The following is an 18,137-nucleotide window of genomic DNA, read 5'->3' as shown; positions in this document are numbered from 1 at the left end:
TGCATTTCCGGGACAATAGTTATTCCTCTTCTTATTCTGCTCCTGCTGCTGCTGTTATTTTATATTTTTTTTTTGTTTTACCCAGTTAACCCACTTGAAGTGACGGCTGCAGCTCCAGCTAACCATTGTGATCGGATGTGAGGACGTGGGCATAATAAACTTTAATTAAAATGCATAAAAGCGTACAAGTAATGAAAACTGAAAAAGCTAGGTAGACTGCAGGTTGGGGTGGACGTGGACTGCGCCTTGAATTAAAGTGATTCGAGCGGCCGACAATCAATTTAATTAAGAAATATACCAGTTAATGTGCTGATATTATACTCCATTCGTGTTGGGTACTCAGTACTCAGTACTCACTACTCGGTACTCGGAATCGCATTGCAGTCTTGGTAATTGGCATTGCCATGGTAATGAGGTGCGAACAGCAAGGGACAACAATTTAAACGGCACCAGCTGGAGGGATAATACTAGTGATAGTAAAATAGCAGTGGAAAAGGAAAACAAGTGAAACAATTGGGATTGCAGAAAAGAAAGGGAGAATACAAAATTCACATTAAATTGACGGCTAACACAGTTTGTTAACAAGTGAAATGTTAAAGAGACATTTATAGAGCACGAAATTACAAATATTTTCTACACTGATAAAACATGAAATGAATTAAAAATTTGACATTTAGTATTTAAACTAAATATTAAATCACAATATTAAATACAATGCAATCATAATATAAATCCAATACAATGAACTTTCACAACCTCAATTAAAGTATTTATATTTCTAAATCTTAGTGTCTACTTTAAATCAGTTGTGGCTTAAAGTAAAAGATAATATTAATGAGATGTTGAATGCAACGAACAAAGAAAATGACTTTAAAAATTAATTGAATGGTTTATAAATATCCGGGAAAAGAAAGGTAAGAAAACATAAAGGCAATGGATATACCACCTACCCAACAACAAGGTGCTTTCCTTCCAACCCAAATCAAGGCATTCGAGAACCTTTTACGATACAATTAGCACTTTACAGCTTTTCCTTTCCCATTTCTCATCCATGCCTTGCGGCAACTCGTTCCTTTGACATTTTGACAGATTTGATGGCGCTTGAAGTTTGTGTCATTTGCCACCTTTTGAGTAATCTGCAACTAAATTAGAAACGCGGCCATCACAAAAGTTTTATCTGACAAATACATTTCAATTGTTGGCATGCTCCAGCTATCCACTCCGTATTTCCCTGCCCTCGCAAGTGACAAATGAAACTGAAAAGTTTAATGAACCACAGCAACAGTGGCAAAAGGCGAAATGCCGTCGAGCATAATGGGCGTCCACTGTGTCTGGGTGGTTTGGCAATTAAATTTTGCTTAGCTGCCACGCCCCCATTCCCCATTACGCCCCCGGGTACAACTCTGTGCTCGGAGTCAGCGCAGAAGTTGTCAAAATTAACAAAACGCGGGGCTTCTCATTAATCTCTGTCTCCCAGATAGAAGCAGACGCAGCTCGCTGGCCAGAAGGAATGAATGGATGGATGGATGGCCAGTCCAGTGCACAACACTCATCTCCTCGTCATAAAAATGAAAAATATACTCAAAATGACAGCAAAAAGTTGTTGCGTTGTTCGTCCATCCACACCCCCCACAGCTCCACACCCGAATCTCCGCCAATTTTCAGATGGCATCTGGTGCGTGTCGCTACTGCGCGGGAAAATGGGAAAATATTGAAGCTATGTGAGCTCTGTGGCTCTGGAGAGTTAATCATTTTCCTGCACTCATTTGTTTGATGGCCTTCTGCTGTTTTATTTGGTATGCTTTGGTGTCATAAATGTGCTCGGAAAATGCGCATACGCAGCGTTGGCCTTTATGAAGTGGGGAGTGTCACGCAAGGAGATCAAAACCAGATGCCGTTTCTAAGCACAACCAGTGCAGTTAGGCAACTTTAAAAGTGTTTCACATAAAACATTTCCATAATTTGTCCAAAAGCAAGACCTTGTTGGAAAACAAAGTGAGTGAATTGTAAATATAATTATTAGACTTTCTTAAGAATAATATTAAATATTTCTACAATCAATTACTTATTTATCAATATTTTAATTCTCATTGTTTGGGAATCTGGGCGACGTCCCATTTAAAGTTCAAATGTCTGGCAATTCCCGTTACTCCCTACATGATTTCACAAAAATAGTAAATGTTCTGATTATGAATTAATTTGATTTAGGAACTTAATTGATTTGTCATTTTTGTACAAAATACTAAAATTACTTAAGAGTAATATTAACCTTTTTCAAAAGTGATAAAGACTACAGAAAAAGCCAAAACATACAACATTGAGTGTAATTTCTTATTTACCAGAGATCATGTCTATGGATTTCAATCAGCTTAAAGCCTATAAGGGCCATTAGAATAATCACTGCTCACTTGCCGTTGCCCTTTTTTATGATATTAATAAACGTTAATAATGCGAAAAAGTTGGAGCAAACCTGGCAGTGTATCTGAGATTTTTTTTATTTTCTCTGTGTTCATTTTCTCTAAAAAACTAATGAAAAGCAATGAAAGCTTTGAAAGAGTGCGAGAAAGCTTTTTTAATTTCAATGGAGTGTTCAAGTTGTTTCGACTTTAGTCTCGTTTTTCCTCACACAACGTGAACGAGTATTAATGAACTAAAATCACTAAGATGCCTCATAAATGCCGATATTTGTGTGGAATTTGTCAGGCTCTCTGAGCTTTCAACAATGCCTTGGCAGCACCTGAAATATGTGCAGCAAGTGGGGTTGCAATTAAGTTAATATAATAAGGCTTTGGCTTGAATCCGTTCAAAGATGACGGAAAGCTTTAGTGAGAAGGACATTCAAGGCGACGTCATTGTCCTCATTTTAGAGCCGGTCAATTTGTTCGAAGCGAGAAGGATTCAACAAATTGCCAGGAATAGAGCACTGTTTGCTCAATTATTTAGACCGTGTCCTGGCCCATGCAGCTGGCCATACATAAATAATGGCTAAGCCAGCCAGTGTGTCCCAAAACAGAAAACAATTGAGTGAATTCCCCACGTGCCGGCTCGCCATGTGTTGGCAATTGAAACTCAATTTAGTCAACTGGCAAAACAACAGTGGGGACAAAGGGGGAACTAAAAGAAAAATGAGCCAGCAAAATGCATTTTTACAATTTTCACGCCAATTGCCATAAAAGCTGTAAGTGAAATACTTAAATGCAGCCACCTCAGGGCTCCGGGGACTAGAACTCTGTGATTCACTCTACACTGCCATGGCACAGGCAGCTATTCGGTTTCCTGCTTTCTTTGCAGCTTTTTCCGCTTTTTCCGCTTTTTCCGGTTCCTGCCTGGCAGTCGGCTCACGTTTTTGGGCAATGTGTCGCGACAATCAACAAGCCGCGCCAATGTGCCTGTTTTGCCATTTGGGTACCCAGCACGGAATGGTGGCTGGAAATGGCTCTGAGATTGTTGGGACACAGCCTGAATTCGCCTTTGTTCATTTTAAATGGTTCTCTAAAAGATCAAACAGAGGGTCACAGCATTTAAGAAGGAGCCATGAGAAGTTCCCTTAAAAAGATCATAGCTAGCCACGGATACAACTTAATAAAATGTTTATAATTTAACATATTATACAACACACATAATTCAATTAGCTACATTCTTAAAATACAAATTTGCATTATATTAAAATATTTTAAAGCTTGATTGTGTTCCGGGAAGGGAACTCAATTAAATGAATTAGCTCATAAATCTTTTGATTAAATAAACAGCAAGCAGGAAACTCTTTAAAATAAATAAATGTGACAGCGTTGAGGCATTTCTGCTGTAAGTTTACTATGTGTTTAACTGTACCCTTATAATAAATCAAACCTTGGATACTGGGCAATCATTAGTCCATCATTACGGCCCTTTAAGCCTGCCAAGCGATGGTTTTTGCGGAATGGAGCTCCGAGTACCGCCTGTACGGGCAATTAAATGCTTTGGCGCGGCGGATGCGCCGAAACTTTAAAACAAATAGCCCAAACAACAAGGACAACAACACGAACAATTAATGTGCATTTATTTTTCGGACTCATTTGGCGGTAATTGCCGAGCGTCAACGAGAGCAAACAGAAAGTAAGCGCGTATTTTACGCAAGAGGGCTTCTCAAAGAGTTGTTCACCAGGAAATGCCAAAAATGCCGCAAACTGGTGGATCGACCGCTTCGTAATTTCCATAGAATTTCTGCCCACTTATTTACGATGAATCCTTGGACAGCCTACGCAGTAAAGGGCTCAACACTGTCCTCGTTTTTTGCACCCCGTTCAGCAATTCCGGCAATCATTTAAGCTGTTTTACGATCTACAATTGTGTGGCTCTGTGCTCGGCAACAACTGTAAATAACTTTGCTCATTTGAACATTTATTGGTGACGCAAACGGCCTGTAGCTCGGTTTCGAGCCGGCTCCATCTTATTGCCGATTTTTACTTGTGTTAATTTCCTGTAACGTTTTAACGTGGAAATTACCGCCGGGCAAATGAGGCTTTTGCGAGGATTGGTCTTCCAAAACACATAAAAAGCAGACCGCATAAAATGTGATGAGGGGCACTTAAGGCTGCCACACTCGATGCTCGTCGTCTGCTCGCTGACATCCATCAAAAATGTACACCACATGCATAAATGGATGACACACACACACACACACACACACTATATACACAATACACACGGGGGCGTAGGTGACACGCCCATTGTTTTCATAAATATTAAAGTGAGCAAACCTTAGCCAAGGCCCGTGTGCAAATCTCTGCAATTTCATTTAGCCCAACGGGCTTGGGTTGTGCCCATAAATTTATGGAAGAAAATGCAAACTTTGTCGAAACATTTTCTTAGCCTAGTTTGCGTTGACTGCGCAATATAATTTATAGAAAATATATACAATTTCAGCGCAGTTGCCACGCTACAAGGTGCCACAGTTGCATTTGCAGTTGCCACTGGGGGGAAATCGTAATTCAAATGAAGTTTGCCACGGTCGAAAGTGGCAAATATATGCGGAATATTAAGTCGATTTTAGAGCCAAGAAAAGTAAGTTAACACAAATAAATACGGGAAAAGAGGGAAAATATGTTGTTGTCGATGTGATGTTAAAAGTCAGCCCCATATTTCGACATTTCCAGTGACGAATTGTGGCAAGCCACTGTGCCATAGAGCAATTCATCTCAGATTTGTGGCCTGCACCGCAGAGAGTGCAATTGAAAGCGCTGTGGCAGCGTCATTAATCAAGCTGCAACTACGAAAGCGATTTCCCCTCTGCCATAGAAAAGTGCAAACTGCACTCTTGTTGCCCGAATCCGCTCGTAATTTGGATGAGCAGACAAATGACTGGGGAGATGAGTTGGCAGTGCGACTGATGTGCCCCAATGAAATATGATTTGGAGGCGTTAAGCTGTCAGCCACAAAAGGTAGATTTAGTACCTATATACCATATATATCCCCCCATCCTTTGTGGCTACAGGCCATGGCAAATTTATATGCCTTGTGGGAGCTGTGGGTAAATGAAAATGAAAATGAAAATGCCAAATTGTAGTTTTCAAGAACATGACGCACAGAAGCTCAGCCCGAGCTGCGTTTCTATTGCCTCCCTGCTCAGTTTTCGCTTTTCAAACGAGAACAATTCTCGGATTTTCTACCCTCTTTAAGCCTTGCTAGCTAACTCCACTCACTCGAGTGACCTCCAAAAATATGCCACACAATTGTTACACACAAGCCTCTCCGAACAGCTTGTTTCCAAGGGGGCGGGGGGAGGAAAGCGATTCCATTCATGAAAATTTTTACACAAAATTACATTTGCCGGGCCCCTGGCTAACTAACTGGCAGTCGAAAAGCCAGGAGACCCAGCCAAAAGGCAGCCATTTTCCGTAAATTACTCGGACAAATTTCTCCATTTCAGGAGCGTAGTTTTTTTTTTTTTGGGTGGGGGGGGAGAAACTGGTTCAAAGACCTACAATATCAATGAATCTTTGATGCTAACTTTACGACCCCCATCGCGTGTGTGTTTAATTTACGTTGTCTTCTCATTAATAATGGAAGGCTCTTTTCAAGAGTAACTAACACCAGGTCCTGGCTCTGACCACGCCCACCCAGAAGCACCAGAAGCACCAAAGGACATAGACCGAAAGGCGAATAATCTGTGGGAGGAAACGCAGTTTTGCACACATGGCCACATCCGCTTTGGAATACAAGTGGAATACAAATTTAATCTGCCGGTTTTCTGGGATTTCCTCATTTGTACCGGATTATAATCTGTGGCACTGTTTGTAAAAAAGTATGTAGCTCATTGCAGGTTGAACCCTTTTGTTCTATCGATAGACGGGCACTTTCTCCTTTCACTTGGTTTAAAGGGACTTGCGTGGGCCTAACGTTAATGAGTTGCCGAGAGTGTGTCAAGAGACTGGGGCCACTGGCACTGGCACTGATGATGATGATGATGATGATGATGATGTGAAACTGAACATGAATGGGGCACAAATTGTGCTCAATTGGATGTGATTGGTTTGCCCAGAATTGCTCGGCCTTACTGGGTTCTTTGAATGCCCATTCAAAGGCTTCCGCTTAAACTGCTTAAAAATCTTAAGAGGAGACTTGAGGACTTCAATTACAGGAAACAAATAAAAGCCAACCAAATGGAAAAATTCCAAAATTAATTAGAATTAAATCAAATTGCGTCTTGCAACCGTAAATAACCACACACTTTAAATTGATCAAAATAAGTTTTAAATAGAGTTTATGATTTTAACAACAAGACTTTTGAGAAAAACTATCCGAAAGATAAGAATGGAAATTAAGCAATGTGTTGTAAACATAATTTTCCTAATTACTCGTTAATATGACAAGCCAATTTATAAATAATTTATGTGTAATTAAAGTTATCAGCTCACTTGTGTATTCCCCAGAATGGCCACATAAAGTTGCACATTAAAGGGCCATTTAACCATGGTAACAAAACTAAAATGGAATCAATTTCAAGCATTATTGGCATTCCTCGACCAACGCAGACAAAACATTTATTCCATTTTCAGACTCCTACTAGCATCTTTTTAGTGAATTTATAGACCTTCTCGTTGACTTCTAACATATGCATAATTTTTCAAGAGCACCATCGTCGCATTGGAGCCGGCCCATAAAATGGAATCTCCGAGTGCTTTTAATTTGTCCTACCAAATGTTGAGACTAGACAGTCCCTCGCCCACCCACGCCCACTTACGCCCACTCACCCACACACACACGATATATATATCTCGTTACTTAGCGTACATTTAATTTTGTTACGCACACACAAACAAACGGCAGGGTAAAAGCAGAGCAAGCCTAGAAAGCGGAGAAAGCGGAGAAAGCGAGAGTGAGAGGGGGAAAACTTTTGCGCACCAGAAAACTATGTAGCAATTTATAACTTTTCCTAGCTGGATAGCTTTTCCAAGGCGGGGGGCTTCCCTTTTGGCAAACGATAATGAGGCTTCGTGCCAAATTATTTAAGAGTTGAACGTGGAAGGCAGTAGAGGCAAACACAAAAGTAAATCAAAAATTTCCGTAAAACCGGAATGCGATTAATAAAAGCGAAGCACTTAGCCAGATTAGGCTTACAATGGAGTAACAATTGTTAATTGCAAATCGCTCTCATTGCCGCTAAAATTTAATAGTGGATAATGTATATTTACCCATTAAATCCCCTCAAAAAGCACTACGCCAAAAGGTGAGAGGCTGGGACTTTCGCCGCACAATTTTAAATTATTTTGAACATTAAATTTTGCGGTTGCCACGCAGCTGAATTAATGGCCAAGTCGCCGGCTCCGTCATCATCGTCGTCGGCGGCTTTGGTGCTGAAATTGAATTTGCCAGTGACTGAGCCGCAAACGCCGAAACCGCGATCAAAATCTAGCTACGCATACTGTTGAACGCATTCGAAACGGACCCCTCCACGAATCCCCCCACATACACATCCATCCCATGATTTTTCCCCTTTTACCGGAGCGATTTTGAAAATCTGAATATTCATTTGAAATGCGCAAAGTGTTTTAAGGACGATGGCAGGAGCATACGTACGTGGAGGCACAGAATACACTTTTCGTGGACTTGGCAGGGGCTTAAGCCTTATGAATTAGCGGTTAGACTGTGCGTCGTAAATCGTGCGATTAATTTTAAAGTGCCCGTGCGGCTGCTGTTTGTTTTAGGAGAGCTCCTAAGTACATATATGCGCTCTAACCCCGGCAAATGTGATGACTTAAGCCGCTGACACTTGCCAAACAAACAGGTCGAAGGACTTATCTGAAATTTACAAAATAGTGCCTTAATTAATTAATTAAAATAAGTATTTTGGGGGTGCGACTAGGTTTTTGAAATATCATTTAAGAGTGTCTAAAGTAAGCAATTAAAGAAATGGAAGCCATATTTTGTATTCCTGTATACTTTTAGACACCTTTAAAAGTGTTTTTAAAACCCTAAGCATATAATATACAAGTAATTATAAAAAAATGTAAAAAATGTAAATTGTTGAGAACTCCAACCATACGTTCAATTCCAAAATATTATTCAAAATAAGTTTATATATAGGTTTATAAAATATTCAACACTTTTCCTAACTAAAAAGTTTCTAGTTGTTGTTGCTCGAAAGTTTCAACTACAAATATCAAAGTTGGAATAAACAATAGTCAATATTGAGTTGGAAAATAAAGAATACAATAGTATAACCAATAGTTTCAAGCTTAAATCGGTAAACTTCTCAAGGAAATAATCAACTGCCAATAAAGAGGGTGTAGCTGTATGTTTTCTGTTTCCACATAAGAGGACTTAGTCGATGACAAGTCACTAACTGGAGGAAATGGGAATCTCTTGAAAACGCTGCCTACCTTTCAGCCTGCCCGAGCATACCCTCTAAATTTATGTGTCTAATTAAAATGGGAGCAGGAGTGGAAAAAGGCATAGGTCCTGCCCGAATCGAGAAAAACAAGGCCGCACGAGCCCGTGTACTATATGCTAAGCGCTTCGCCTAACTTCGTTTCGCATAAATTTTGCGAGGAAACCCAGTGGGGATGGGCACGCATTATGTTTGTTTATGCTCGAGAGCTGCATTTTTATGTTCTGCTGGCGTGGGACGGGTGCTACAACTGCGGCCACTCCATCAGTGGGTTCGCTTGGCCCCGTACACTGCACTACACAACAGCGGAATGTTCGCAGTCAACTGGGCCGAACAGGCCAGAAGCTCTGCTTCCCGTCACAGTGGTCTAAAATCGCATTCGACGCAGCCGGAGGACCATGAAATCTCTGGAATTTCCTATCGATTGCAATCCACTTCAGCCCGACTTTCAACCGAGCCGATGAAGGCCGCCATTCTTTTCGTTTTTTTGTGTTTTATGCCTAACCTCTTTCCCTCGTGAAATTTGATATATTCGATACACATGAGTGCCAGGACCTATTCTACTATCCCCTATACATATTCCTCATCTGCAGTCCCCAAATCAGAGCCACGGTGAAAGGTCAGAGTGACATATTTCGCAGCTTGCTTTCATTTCAAAAAAAAATCTTGTCGAGAAATCAAGTTTAATAGAATAAATTGCATCGTTGTTGACTTATTTGCTGAGCTATTATCTTGATTTTTTGCACAATTCGGCAGTATATCTCAACATTTTTTCAATGTGCCTTAAACTTGGCAGCTGCGGTAAACAAAGTTAACATTTTATTCTTCGATTTTTTACATTTTTAATTTTGTTTACATTTGTGGTAAGAAGCTTTTTGATTTATAGGAACTTATAGGCAGGCTTTTAAAGCCTTATTTGGTTTATTTTTGTTTCAGACAAACTAATTATATTATATTCTTAGCATTTTAAATTCAAAAAAATCATAATAACATTAGATTGAAATACTTTTTTGGTAAGAACAATGTGAGAAACCTTAAATATCGATGGGTTTTCTTGTCAAAAGTTTTGTTAATAATTTTATTCAATTATGATTTATAAACAAAAGTATTCCTGACTTGCAGAAACAAAACTTGTTATATTCTAAATACTTTGCGTATAAAATTAAGAAATTTAATTACAATTTTGTTTAATTTCCTTTCTTATTTGAGTCAAAAGGGATTTTGCAACCACTGTGCTGAAAAACTCTCTCTGCTTTCGTTGCTTGCCTTTTAGCCTAGCTGTTGGCTGCTGGCGATGCTTTTTAATAAAATTAGCTCCGACATTGGATGCTTGTTTATGCAGCAGCCGCCTGGTGGGTGGGCAAAGTGAAGTATTTGGGGGTTGGGTGGAGCAGGCGGAGCGGAGTTCGGCCTATCCACCCAACCAGCCAACCACCCACCCACTCCCTTGACGACCCTACGACCCTCGTGATGCACAGAACCTATGGCATGGGTGGTTGTGTGTGTGTGGATGCCTGTACTTGACTGCTTATTATGCATGAATTTCAAATGAAGTCGCGAACGTGACACAAACATGCTGCATGGCGATGGCCAACAAACTCTCCACCCAGCGGGCCACAAAAATTTACACATTCGCATTGCGATATGCATTTAATATGAGAGCGAATCGTGGGCTTGGGCTCCCAGTTGGATTCGTTCTGGAAATGCCCGAAAAATTGAAAAACACATCAAGCTCATTGAGAGTTAAATGAATATAGGTCTTAATATTTGTGTGTTCGGGTGAAAATGGCCACGAAGATGCTCAAAATGTTATGCGAAATGAAATTGGGCTCTTTGAGTGTGGATTTTTTAAGTCTCTTAAGTGGTTCTTAGAAGAAGACTATAATGCGGAGTCAATTGAAATTCGGCTGAACTGATCCACTTTTAAAAGGTGTTCTCAAGAAAAGGGTCTCATTATCCTAGGCAAACTTCGTTGTGTGCCAATTTCTGCTGGCAATTAATCGCTCCGTCAGCTAGCATCTTGGCATCCATCCCATCTACATCCACATCCAGCCATCCAGGATGTCAGTTGTCGCCGGCAAGTGTTGATAATGCACTCGCTGAGAAAGCGTTAACAGTTATTTTCCCTGGCTTAATGATATGCAAATACATATAAACAAAGACTGCAAAGGCACCGAGATCCGTTAATTGCCTTTCCTTTGTTGCTGTTTCTGTTGCTGTTTCTGTTACCTTTCCGCTGGGCTGGCTTTTAACATTTAATTAAACGCCTTTTGCCGTCAAAAGAGAGAGAGCGACATAATTACAAGCCAGTTACACACATTTTTCTAAGCGTATTTCTCCTCAAAATTTCTCCTCGTATGAAGACCTTTCTCGAAGAATTTCTCCACCCCGCTGCTTGCATTATTGTTTAATTGCAATTAGTGCCAAGGAGGCAGCGGGCTCCAAAATGATAATAACGAGCCGTGTGTCGGTTCATGCATAATGCAAAGGCCGAGCATGGCCCACTCACTGCAATTAAGTCACAGAAAGCTGGCTCTACTGCGAGAAATCAAAAAACATATAAAGATTATCATTTGATCTATATCTAATTTAAGTCGACGTCTTATTCTTTCCCTACTTGCTAAATATATTTATAAATACCCAACTTGTCGAAGTTATAGACACTCTGTAAATGGTTTTATAAACATTTTAAAAATTAATAAGTTCCAAAAATGTTTTTCCGAAATTTTGAAAATTATTAACAATTTAATTTCTTTGAACAAATGGTAACCTTTGGGAAATAAAGCCTTGTTTATAATAATAACTATTCTCGTTACACGTTGAGCATTAAAAGAACTAAGAACTAATTGATTCATTAATTTTCATAGTTTTTTTTTGTTTTAAAAATATTTGATGTTATTTTAGCATAAGCATAACAATATTATTTTTAATTCTTAATTTTTATTTTGATAAAAATAATGGCAGGAGAGACAAATTTTCAATACGACATTTACATTAGTTTTTTTAATTTAATATTGCAGTCTAAAAAATTTCTCCTAAAAGTAAAAGCCGATTAAAATAGGTATTGATGTTTATATGTTTTTGCCTATTTAGCTAACAAATAAAGCTGCACACTTTTCTCTCAATGCAGCACCCATTGTGACTGATTTGGTTGTGTTTCTGTTGATGTCGCTGTTGTTGTTGTTGTTGTTTTTGATGGTGATGATGTCGAACGGCGTGTTGAAAGCATCTCTTTGGCAGCCAAGTCGAGTCAGGCCTTGAAGTGTGTGTTGCCACTTGAGTTCTGCAGCTGCTACTTCTCCGAGCTCTTGTTCCCCTTGTTCACTTCTTGGCAGGAGAGTGCCTGAGTCGCCTTGAGAGTGTGTTAGATTATTTTTATGTGTTTTTCTGGGGCCTTATTTTCGCATGCCTAAGTAGTTAGTTTAATAAATTGCATTGCTTAGGTAAGCGAACGCGAGAGCTACCTCTCAGGCGAACCAACTTGACTTGAGCAACAATTTACGGATATTCAGCATTTGAATTGCTAAATATTTGCAAAAGTTTCCTTAAGTTTTCATTGAAAAATCTGATTTTTGTTTTATCCTGACGCTGTATCCTTGATGAACGAGTGCATTTTTGCTCTCTCTCTCTCTCTCTCTCTCTGTCCATAAAAAGCAATATAGGCTCGCTTCATGTACAGTTGACGCGAATTTAGCCACAAAAATCACGTATACGCCATGGTGGCACAATTGCGCAACGCACAAGAAACTTCAGCTGCACTGGGAACCGGGGCACACAATGCATAACAATAGTAATTAACAATTAACCGGAATCCTACCACACAATTGCAGGAATTCTGTGTGATGTATTTGTGCTTTTGCCAACGATTCCCATTTGCGCCAAGGTTAAAGTACATGTTCATAAATTTTTTAAAAACAACTGAAAGCGATCACAGCGATTCGGAACAGAGGGAGGAAAAAAAAACATTTAGCATTCAAGGTGCCAAATGCGAAAAGTTCGTATTGTTACAAAACAAAAGAAACGACCCCCGACGAAACCAAGTTAAATAGTTTTAAATCATGCAAACGACAACCCCAGAGACAAAAGTGGGTTGGGAGTGGTTGGGAAAGGGCAACAATGGTGGCCCAAGAAATCAAATGTCAACTTAATGCAAGGACAACTGCAGCTGGAGAAGTTGTTACCGCCGCTCAAGGCCAAATTGATCAGGCCCGAGAGCCAGCGAGCTAGTGAAACTGGGTCAACACACCGCACAAATAAGTTAGCAGTAGCTCACCCACACAGCCATACACACACACACCTACGCACACACTGGCAAACAGAGTGTATGTACACTACGGCAGCCTAATTCAAACGTCCTTCAAGCAATTATTCGGGCTCATACTTCATTCAATTATCTCGAATTTCGCTTTCAATTATGCCCGATTTGCGCTGATGCATACGGCATAGAGTTCCTAGACAATTACATTCGACATGTTTGCGACCACAAATTAAAATGTATTAAATAATGTGGGTTTTATCGACGAGACTTTTAAACAATATTTGATTTAGTTAAATATGTATTTAAATTGTTTATAATTCGATAACAGTAACTGTAATTTTTGCCTCCAGATATTTTTGTTCCTATTAGATTACATATAGTTTTTAAAATTAAGGGAAATCTATGTAAAAATACCAAAATAAATATATTTGCTATAAAGTTTTATTATTTTCGAGCTTGAATAAGATTTTAATAGTGGCGTAGTCAAAAAACTCATTTAAAATCATTAATTGTATAACCTGCGACAAGGAAATGGTAAGCTGAAGGGATTTTTCTGAAATGGCATAAAACCTTCTCATAAATTTAAAGAAATATATCTTTCAATGCGTTACAAGCTTTTGCTATGGTAAAAAATGTATTCTGTGACTATATTTTAAAATTAACCTGCTTCAAAAACCATAAATTCATTTGAAAAATTAAAATTGTGGTTCTGTCTCGTTCAAAGAAACCTCCCAATAAGCAATCAATAGGCGGCAAATAGAGTTGGTATTTTCCGCTTTCAGTTCGGTGAAATTCACTTTGCTAGCAGCTTAGTTGCTTATTAGTGTCACTTGTCACTAGAACAATGGACACTTTGTGTCACTTGTCACTAGAACAAAGGACACTTTGGGTCGAGTCCTTGATGCCACCCACTTGCATCCCATAACGTCACGACACTTCGCATTACCTCACTCCCTCTCACTACGCAAAACTGCATGCTCTGCCCTGAATATTAATGCTCATGTAATAAACACAATCGTTCACCTTGACAGCCTGTGTGTTTGGTCAGTTCGTCAGTGGTGAGCGGTCAGTTCCAAGTGGTTTCTCGGCCATGCCAAATTCATGGGCTGCTTCTGCTCTTGGTACTTCTGATTCGGATTCTGTTCCCGTGTCAATTGCATAATTTAAACGCAATTCCGACATGGATGCGATTGCCTTCATACAGTAAGTGCGAGCAGCTTGGACCCGGGCCAAAAACACTGGAGACCAGAGGAGACCCAATGCATTCATGAATGAGTTGACACACTGTTGGGCTCAAATTTTGCGACGCTCTGTCAATATTTGTTATGTCCCCCGGTCCAGTCGGTCACACCTCTTGTTGCTGTCTTTTCGCCTAATGGCGTGCAAATAGTTTTCACAATTGAGTTGTCAATTTATCAGAGCTCCCGGGATGGGGAACTCGGTGGCCGGACAAGCTCGTAAATTGCCCAAACTTTTTGCGCTCATCTCAAATATTTGCCGTTGCCCATTTTACGGTTTGTTCAAGCACAATGTACCGTGGACACTTCCTCAGTCCTGTTCCACCTTACGTCCTTGGCAGTCGAGGAGTCCTCACCCAGTGGCATCTAATGACATTTTATGGCTGCCACCTAGGCCAGTCGAATACCAGAGCATTGCGGAGGCACCTGGCCAAATTGTGTGGGATTCAAAGCCATTTTCCGGAGGCCACTGAAGCAACTATGTAAGAGCACTAGAATGGAAATAAAATACATGGTCTTAGCTCACACTACCTTAAACGGTTGGGTGTCCTGTGCCTTATTAAATCTACCACTACTACTTCTTAAAATGTCTGCTCCAATGTCATTTCTTATAAAATATTGGTAAAAGGCTTATTTTATTTTTAGAAGTAGTCAAAAAAAAGAGAAGGCTTATATCAAATCAGAATGTTAATAAGTACATCAACAATATTAAAGAACTAAGAACTGTGGGGCAAATAAGAACATTAACTACTCCAATTTGGAAGCTTTCATTGGCACACAACATCCTTTTCACTCCACCCACAACTCTGGCCAATGCCACAGCAAAAGCGAAAATTCGTTTCATTTAGAGCTCTGAAATGAATTCGACCAATTAACTGGCGGCCAAAAACTCATCACGCTGCCAGAGTACATGCCATTTTTTTAATGACTTTTCCCGTAATGAGCCGCTCTGCCCAACTGCCAATAAGTGAGCCCGGTTATTAGTTTAATTTGGCAGAAAGTGCCATAAATCAGCGGCGAATATGATCCCCCACTTAATTGCAACACGTTTTCTTTCTCCCCCACTCCCTCCCCCTCCCCCTTTGGCATTGTTATTTTCATCATTTGTTGTTTTTGTTTATCGCAGAAAGCTGTCAAGGACCGCACGAGAAGCGCCTGCTGAACCACCTGCTCTCCACATACAACACGCTGGAGCGACCCGTGGCCAACGAATCGGAGCCCCTGGAGGTGAAGTTCGGACTGACGCTGCAGCAGATCATCGACGTGGTAAGTGGTCGCAGAGGATCTGCACTCCTTTTGGCCTTGGCCCAGCTAACATTTTCGAAAGCATCAAATAAGCAAGAAAAACTGAGAATAATCAGAAAGAAGCGTTCGCATGGGGCCCAAGCTCTATTCGCTGTCGGATAAACTTCCGAATCGAATCGAATCGAATTGAATCGAATCAAACCGAATTGAATTGTCGATGCATAAGACTAATGTGTAACGTGAACAGGCTAAGAATTAACAATTATTGATTGCGTCTCTTATAGGATGAAAAGAATCAGATTCTGACCACAAATGCGTGGTTAAATTTGGTAAGTGACATGTACCCGTCGTTTTTTGTGTCACCATCACAACTATTATATTTGTTTAGGCTTGCTTTCTTTTCGACCAATTGTGATTTTTGTTTCTGTTAAATGTGAGGCTTCCGTTTTGCCAGGCGAAAAGCGACAAATTTTTTGTATAACTTGTTCCACCACCAAAACCACAAGTTCTTTTCTTTTCATTTCATTGTATTTTTCGTTTTCTCTGAATTTGTTTTTGGCATTCAATAATTATTGCCCCACGGGGGCTCCTTTATCAATAAATAAATACATATTTGCATATGCATATGTGTTGTCTCGATATGTCTGTGTATGCGTGAGCGTATGTGTGTGTGTGTGTGAGCGTGTATAAATGCCTCAACAATTTTACGTTTGTTTGTTCTTTTGACATTTTATTTTATAAGCAAATGACGTCTGTTGGATACCGTTTAAACACATTTCAATTAAATGAACGTTAAAAACGTACCTCACATGCAAAAACAGCACGTATTAAATCCAATTATAAAGAATTAATATTTCTAATTAAATGACAATGCTTTGACAGTTATTTAGCATAGCTATTTGTTATTCCTGGAATTTATTATAAAATGGTTTTAGCTGCGGTAGATGCAGCATTATTTTAGTGCGTCATTCGTGAGGCGAACCTTTTTGGCTAATCTTTGCGCCTGGCATCTTAAACTTTTGATTTACACAAATTTCACTTGGCCTGGACGGAATGGAGGGGAAATGGCCTTCTGCTGGACAAGGGATGACCGAAATGGCATTGCTAAATTGGCAGAAATTGCCGGGCATACCATAAACATAAACAAATAAATCAAAACGAAGGACCCGAATGGACATAAATAAAATTTATATTTGTGTAGCGACAGCCATTTTTTCAGCGCTTTGTTTCTGCCTGGCCTCACCTGAAACTCCAGTTGCAATCATTCCGGTTCCTTTCGACCCAAAAGCCATAAAGCGAAGACCATCGAGCTGCAAACAGAGCGGGAAAACCCTTTTCAAAAAAATTAATAGTACTCCCCACGCCGAGCTATCCACGTCCAGAGGCATCTGCTCGCCCGTCAATTTTCAATTCCCCTACAAAAAAAAACAAAAAAAAAAAGTTTTTTTTTGCCTAACAACTTTTGAATCTAACTAATTGTCGGTGCTTATTGAAAAAAGAGGATGTCAACTTTAAGCTACACAACAATATTTTCAATTGAATGCCTTTATCGAAAACTGTTTTTGTTGACCAGTCACGTGCTTAGGCGTTTTTATTCTGGTTTGTTTCATCGTGTTTGGCATTGTGTGATTTACATGGATACATGCATAGTTCTACATTTCCTATTTTGTTATAATTATTTTGTAATTTTTTTATCCATTTGGTTTTTCCCTGATTGTGCATTTTATATATAATTCCCCGGAAGCATGCGGCATGCCGTGTGAATAAATAAGCTTAGACGGGAAATTATATCCGCAATGCAATGTCCGAGGGTCACAGTTGTCGTTGTCGTTGCTAACCCTCTTTAAAGCCCTTATTAAAAACTCTACCCCTGGGAATGGATAATCACAGAGGAATTCGAAAACATTCAGCTTAATTGATGTAAACGCTTAGTTTGAAAATCACTTTTATTTATCAAATATACAGTTAAGCCTCTAATTGTACGTTTGAATAAACAGTCGCAGCTTAGCTACACTAATTCAGTAAATCATAAATATTTATTTGAAATAACGTAGGTTCCCAAACCCCCCTTCTGGTGCTTAGAGAAAAGTAACCTTCAACCCAAATTAGTCTGCTCCATTAAGTGCATTAATCGATTGACAAAATGATTTACAAGACTATTACTGTTAGCCATCCCATGCCATTACCCGATTCCAATTATGTTTTACTTGCATTTAAATTTCAATCGTTGTGTGTGGCGTGTGTGATTGTCTGTTGAAGTGGGAGATAGTGTATATGCATTCTTTACGGATTATGTTTGAAATACGTATATTTACCATATATTTTTGCTGGGTACATGTCATAAAGCGTTCTCAGATTATACATATCTGAGTAAAAAGCAAATGCTACAATTAAAACGCAACCAAAAACAAAACAAGCAACAAACAACTAAAGTCGTGTCTTGCATGTTGTTTAAACGAAGTGCATTTAAAAAGTGAAAGATAAACAAACAATTCCAAATCGGTGTTTTCTTTGTATCTATATCTAT

The 18,137-nt window shown here is 39.5% G+C and overlaps 1 protein-coding gene across 12 annotated transcripts in view; it reads left to right on the top strand.

The window, feature by feature from the left end:
* Nucleotides 1–18,137, top strand: part of LOC108141715 (neuronal acetylcholine receptor subunit alpha-7) — an 82,683-nt gene that overhangs the window by 37,015 nt on the left and 27,531 nt on the right. For 7 of the 12 annotated variants that reach the window (XM_017265202.1, XM_017265204.2, XM_017265201.1 and 4 more), the window contains exons 2-3: nt 15,492–15,631; nt 15,895–15,939. In XM_017265202.1, the coding sequence (XP_017120691.1) occupies nt 15,492–15,631; nt 15,895–15,939 (185 nt within the window). The remainder of the gene's footprint in view (nt 1–15,491; nt 15,632–15,894; nt 15,940–18,137) is intronic. The other 5 variants (XM_017265205.2, XM_041710648.1, XM_041710649.1 and 2 more) reach the window with 1 other exon arrangement.

The sequence above is a fragment of the Drosophila elegans genome, unplaced genomic scaffold (assembly GCF_018152505.1).
Source record: "Drosophila elegans isolate 14027-0461.03 unplaced genomic scaffold, ASM1815250v1 contig_814, whole genome shotgun sequence".
Lineage (NCBI taxonomy): Eukaryota > Metazoa > Arthropoda > Insecta > Diptera > Drosophilidae > Drosophila > Drosophila elegans.
Note: the sequence above shows the minus strand (reverse complement) of the source record. Positions and strands in the feature narration are given on the sequence as shown.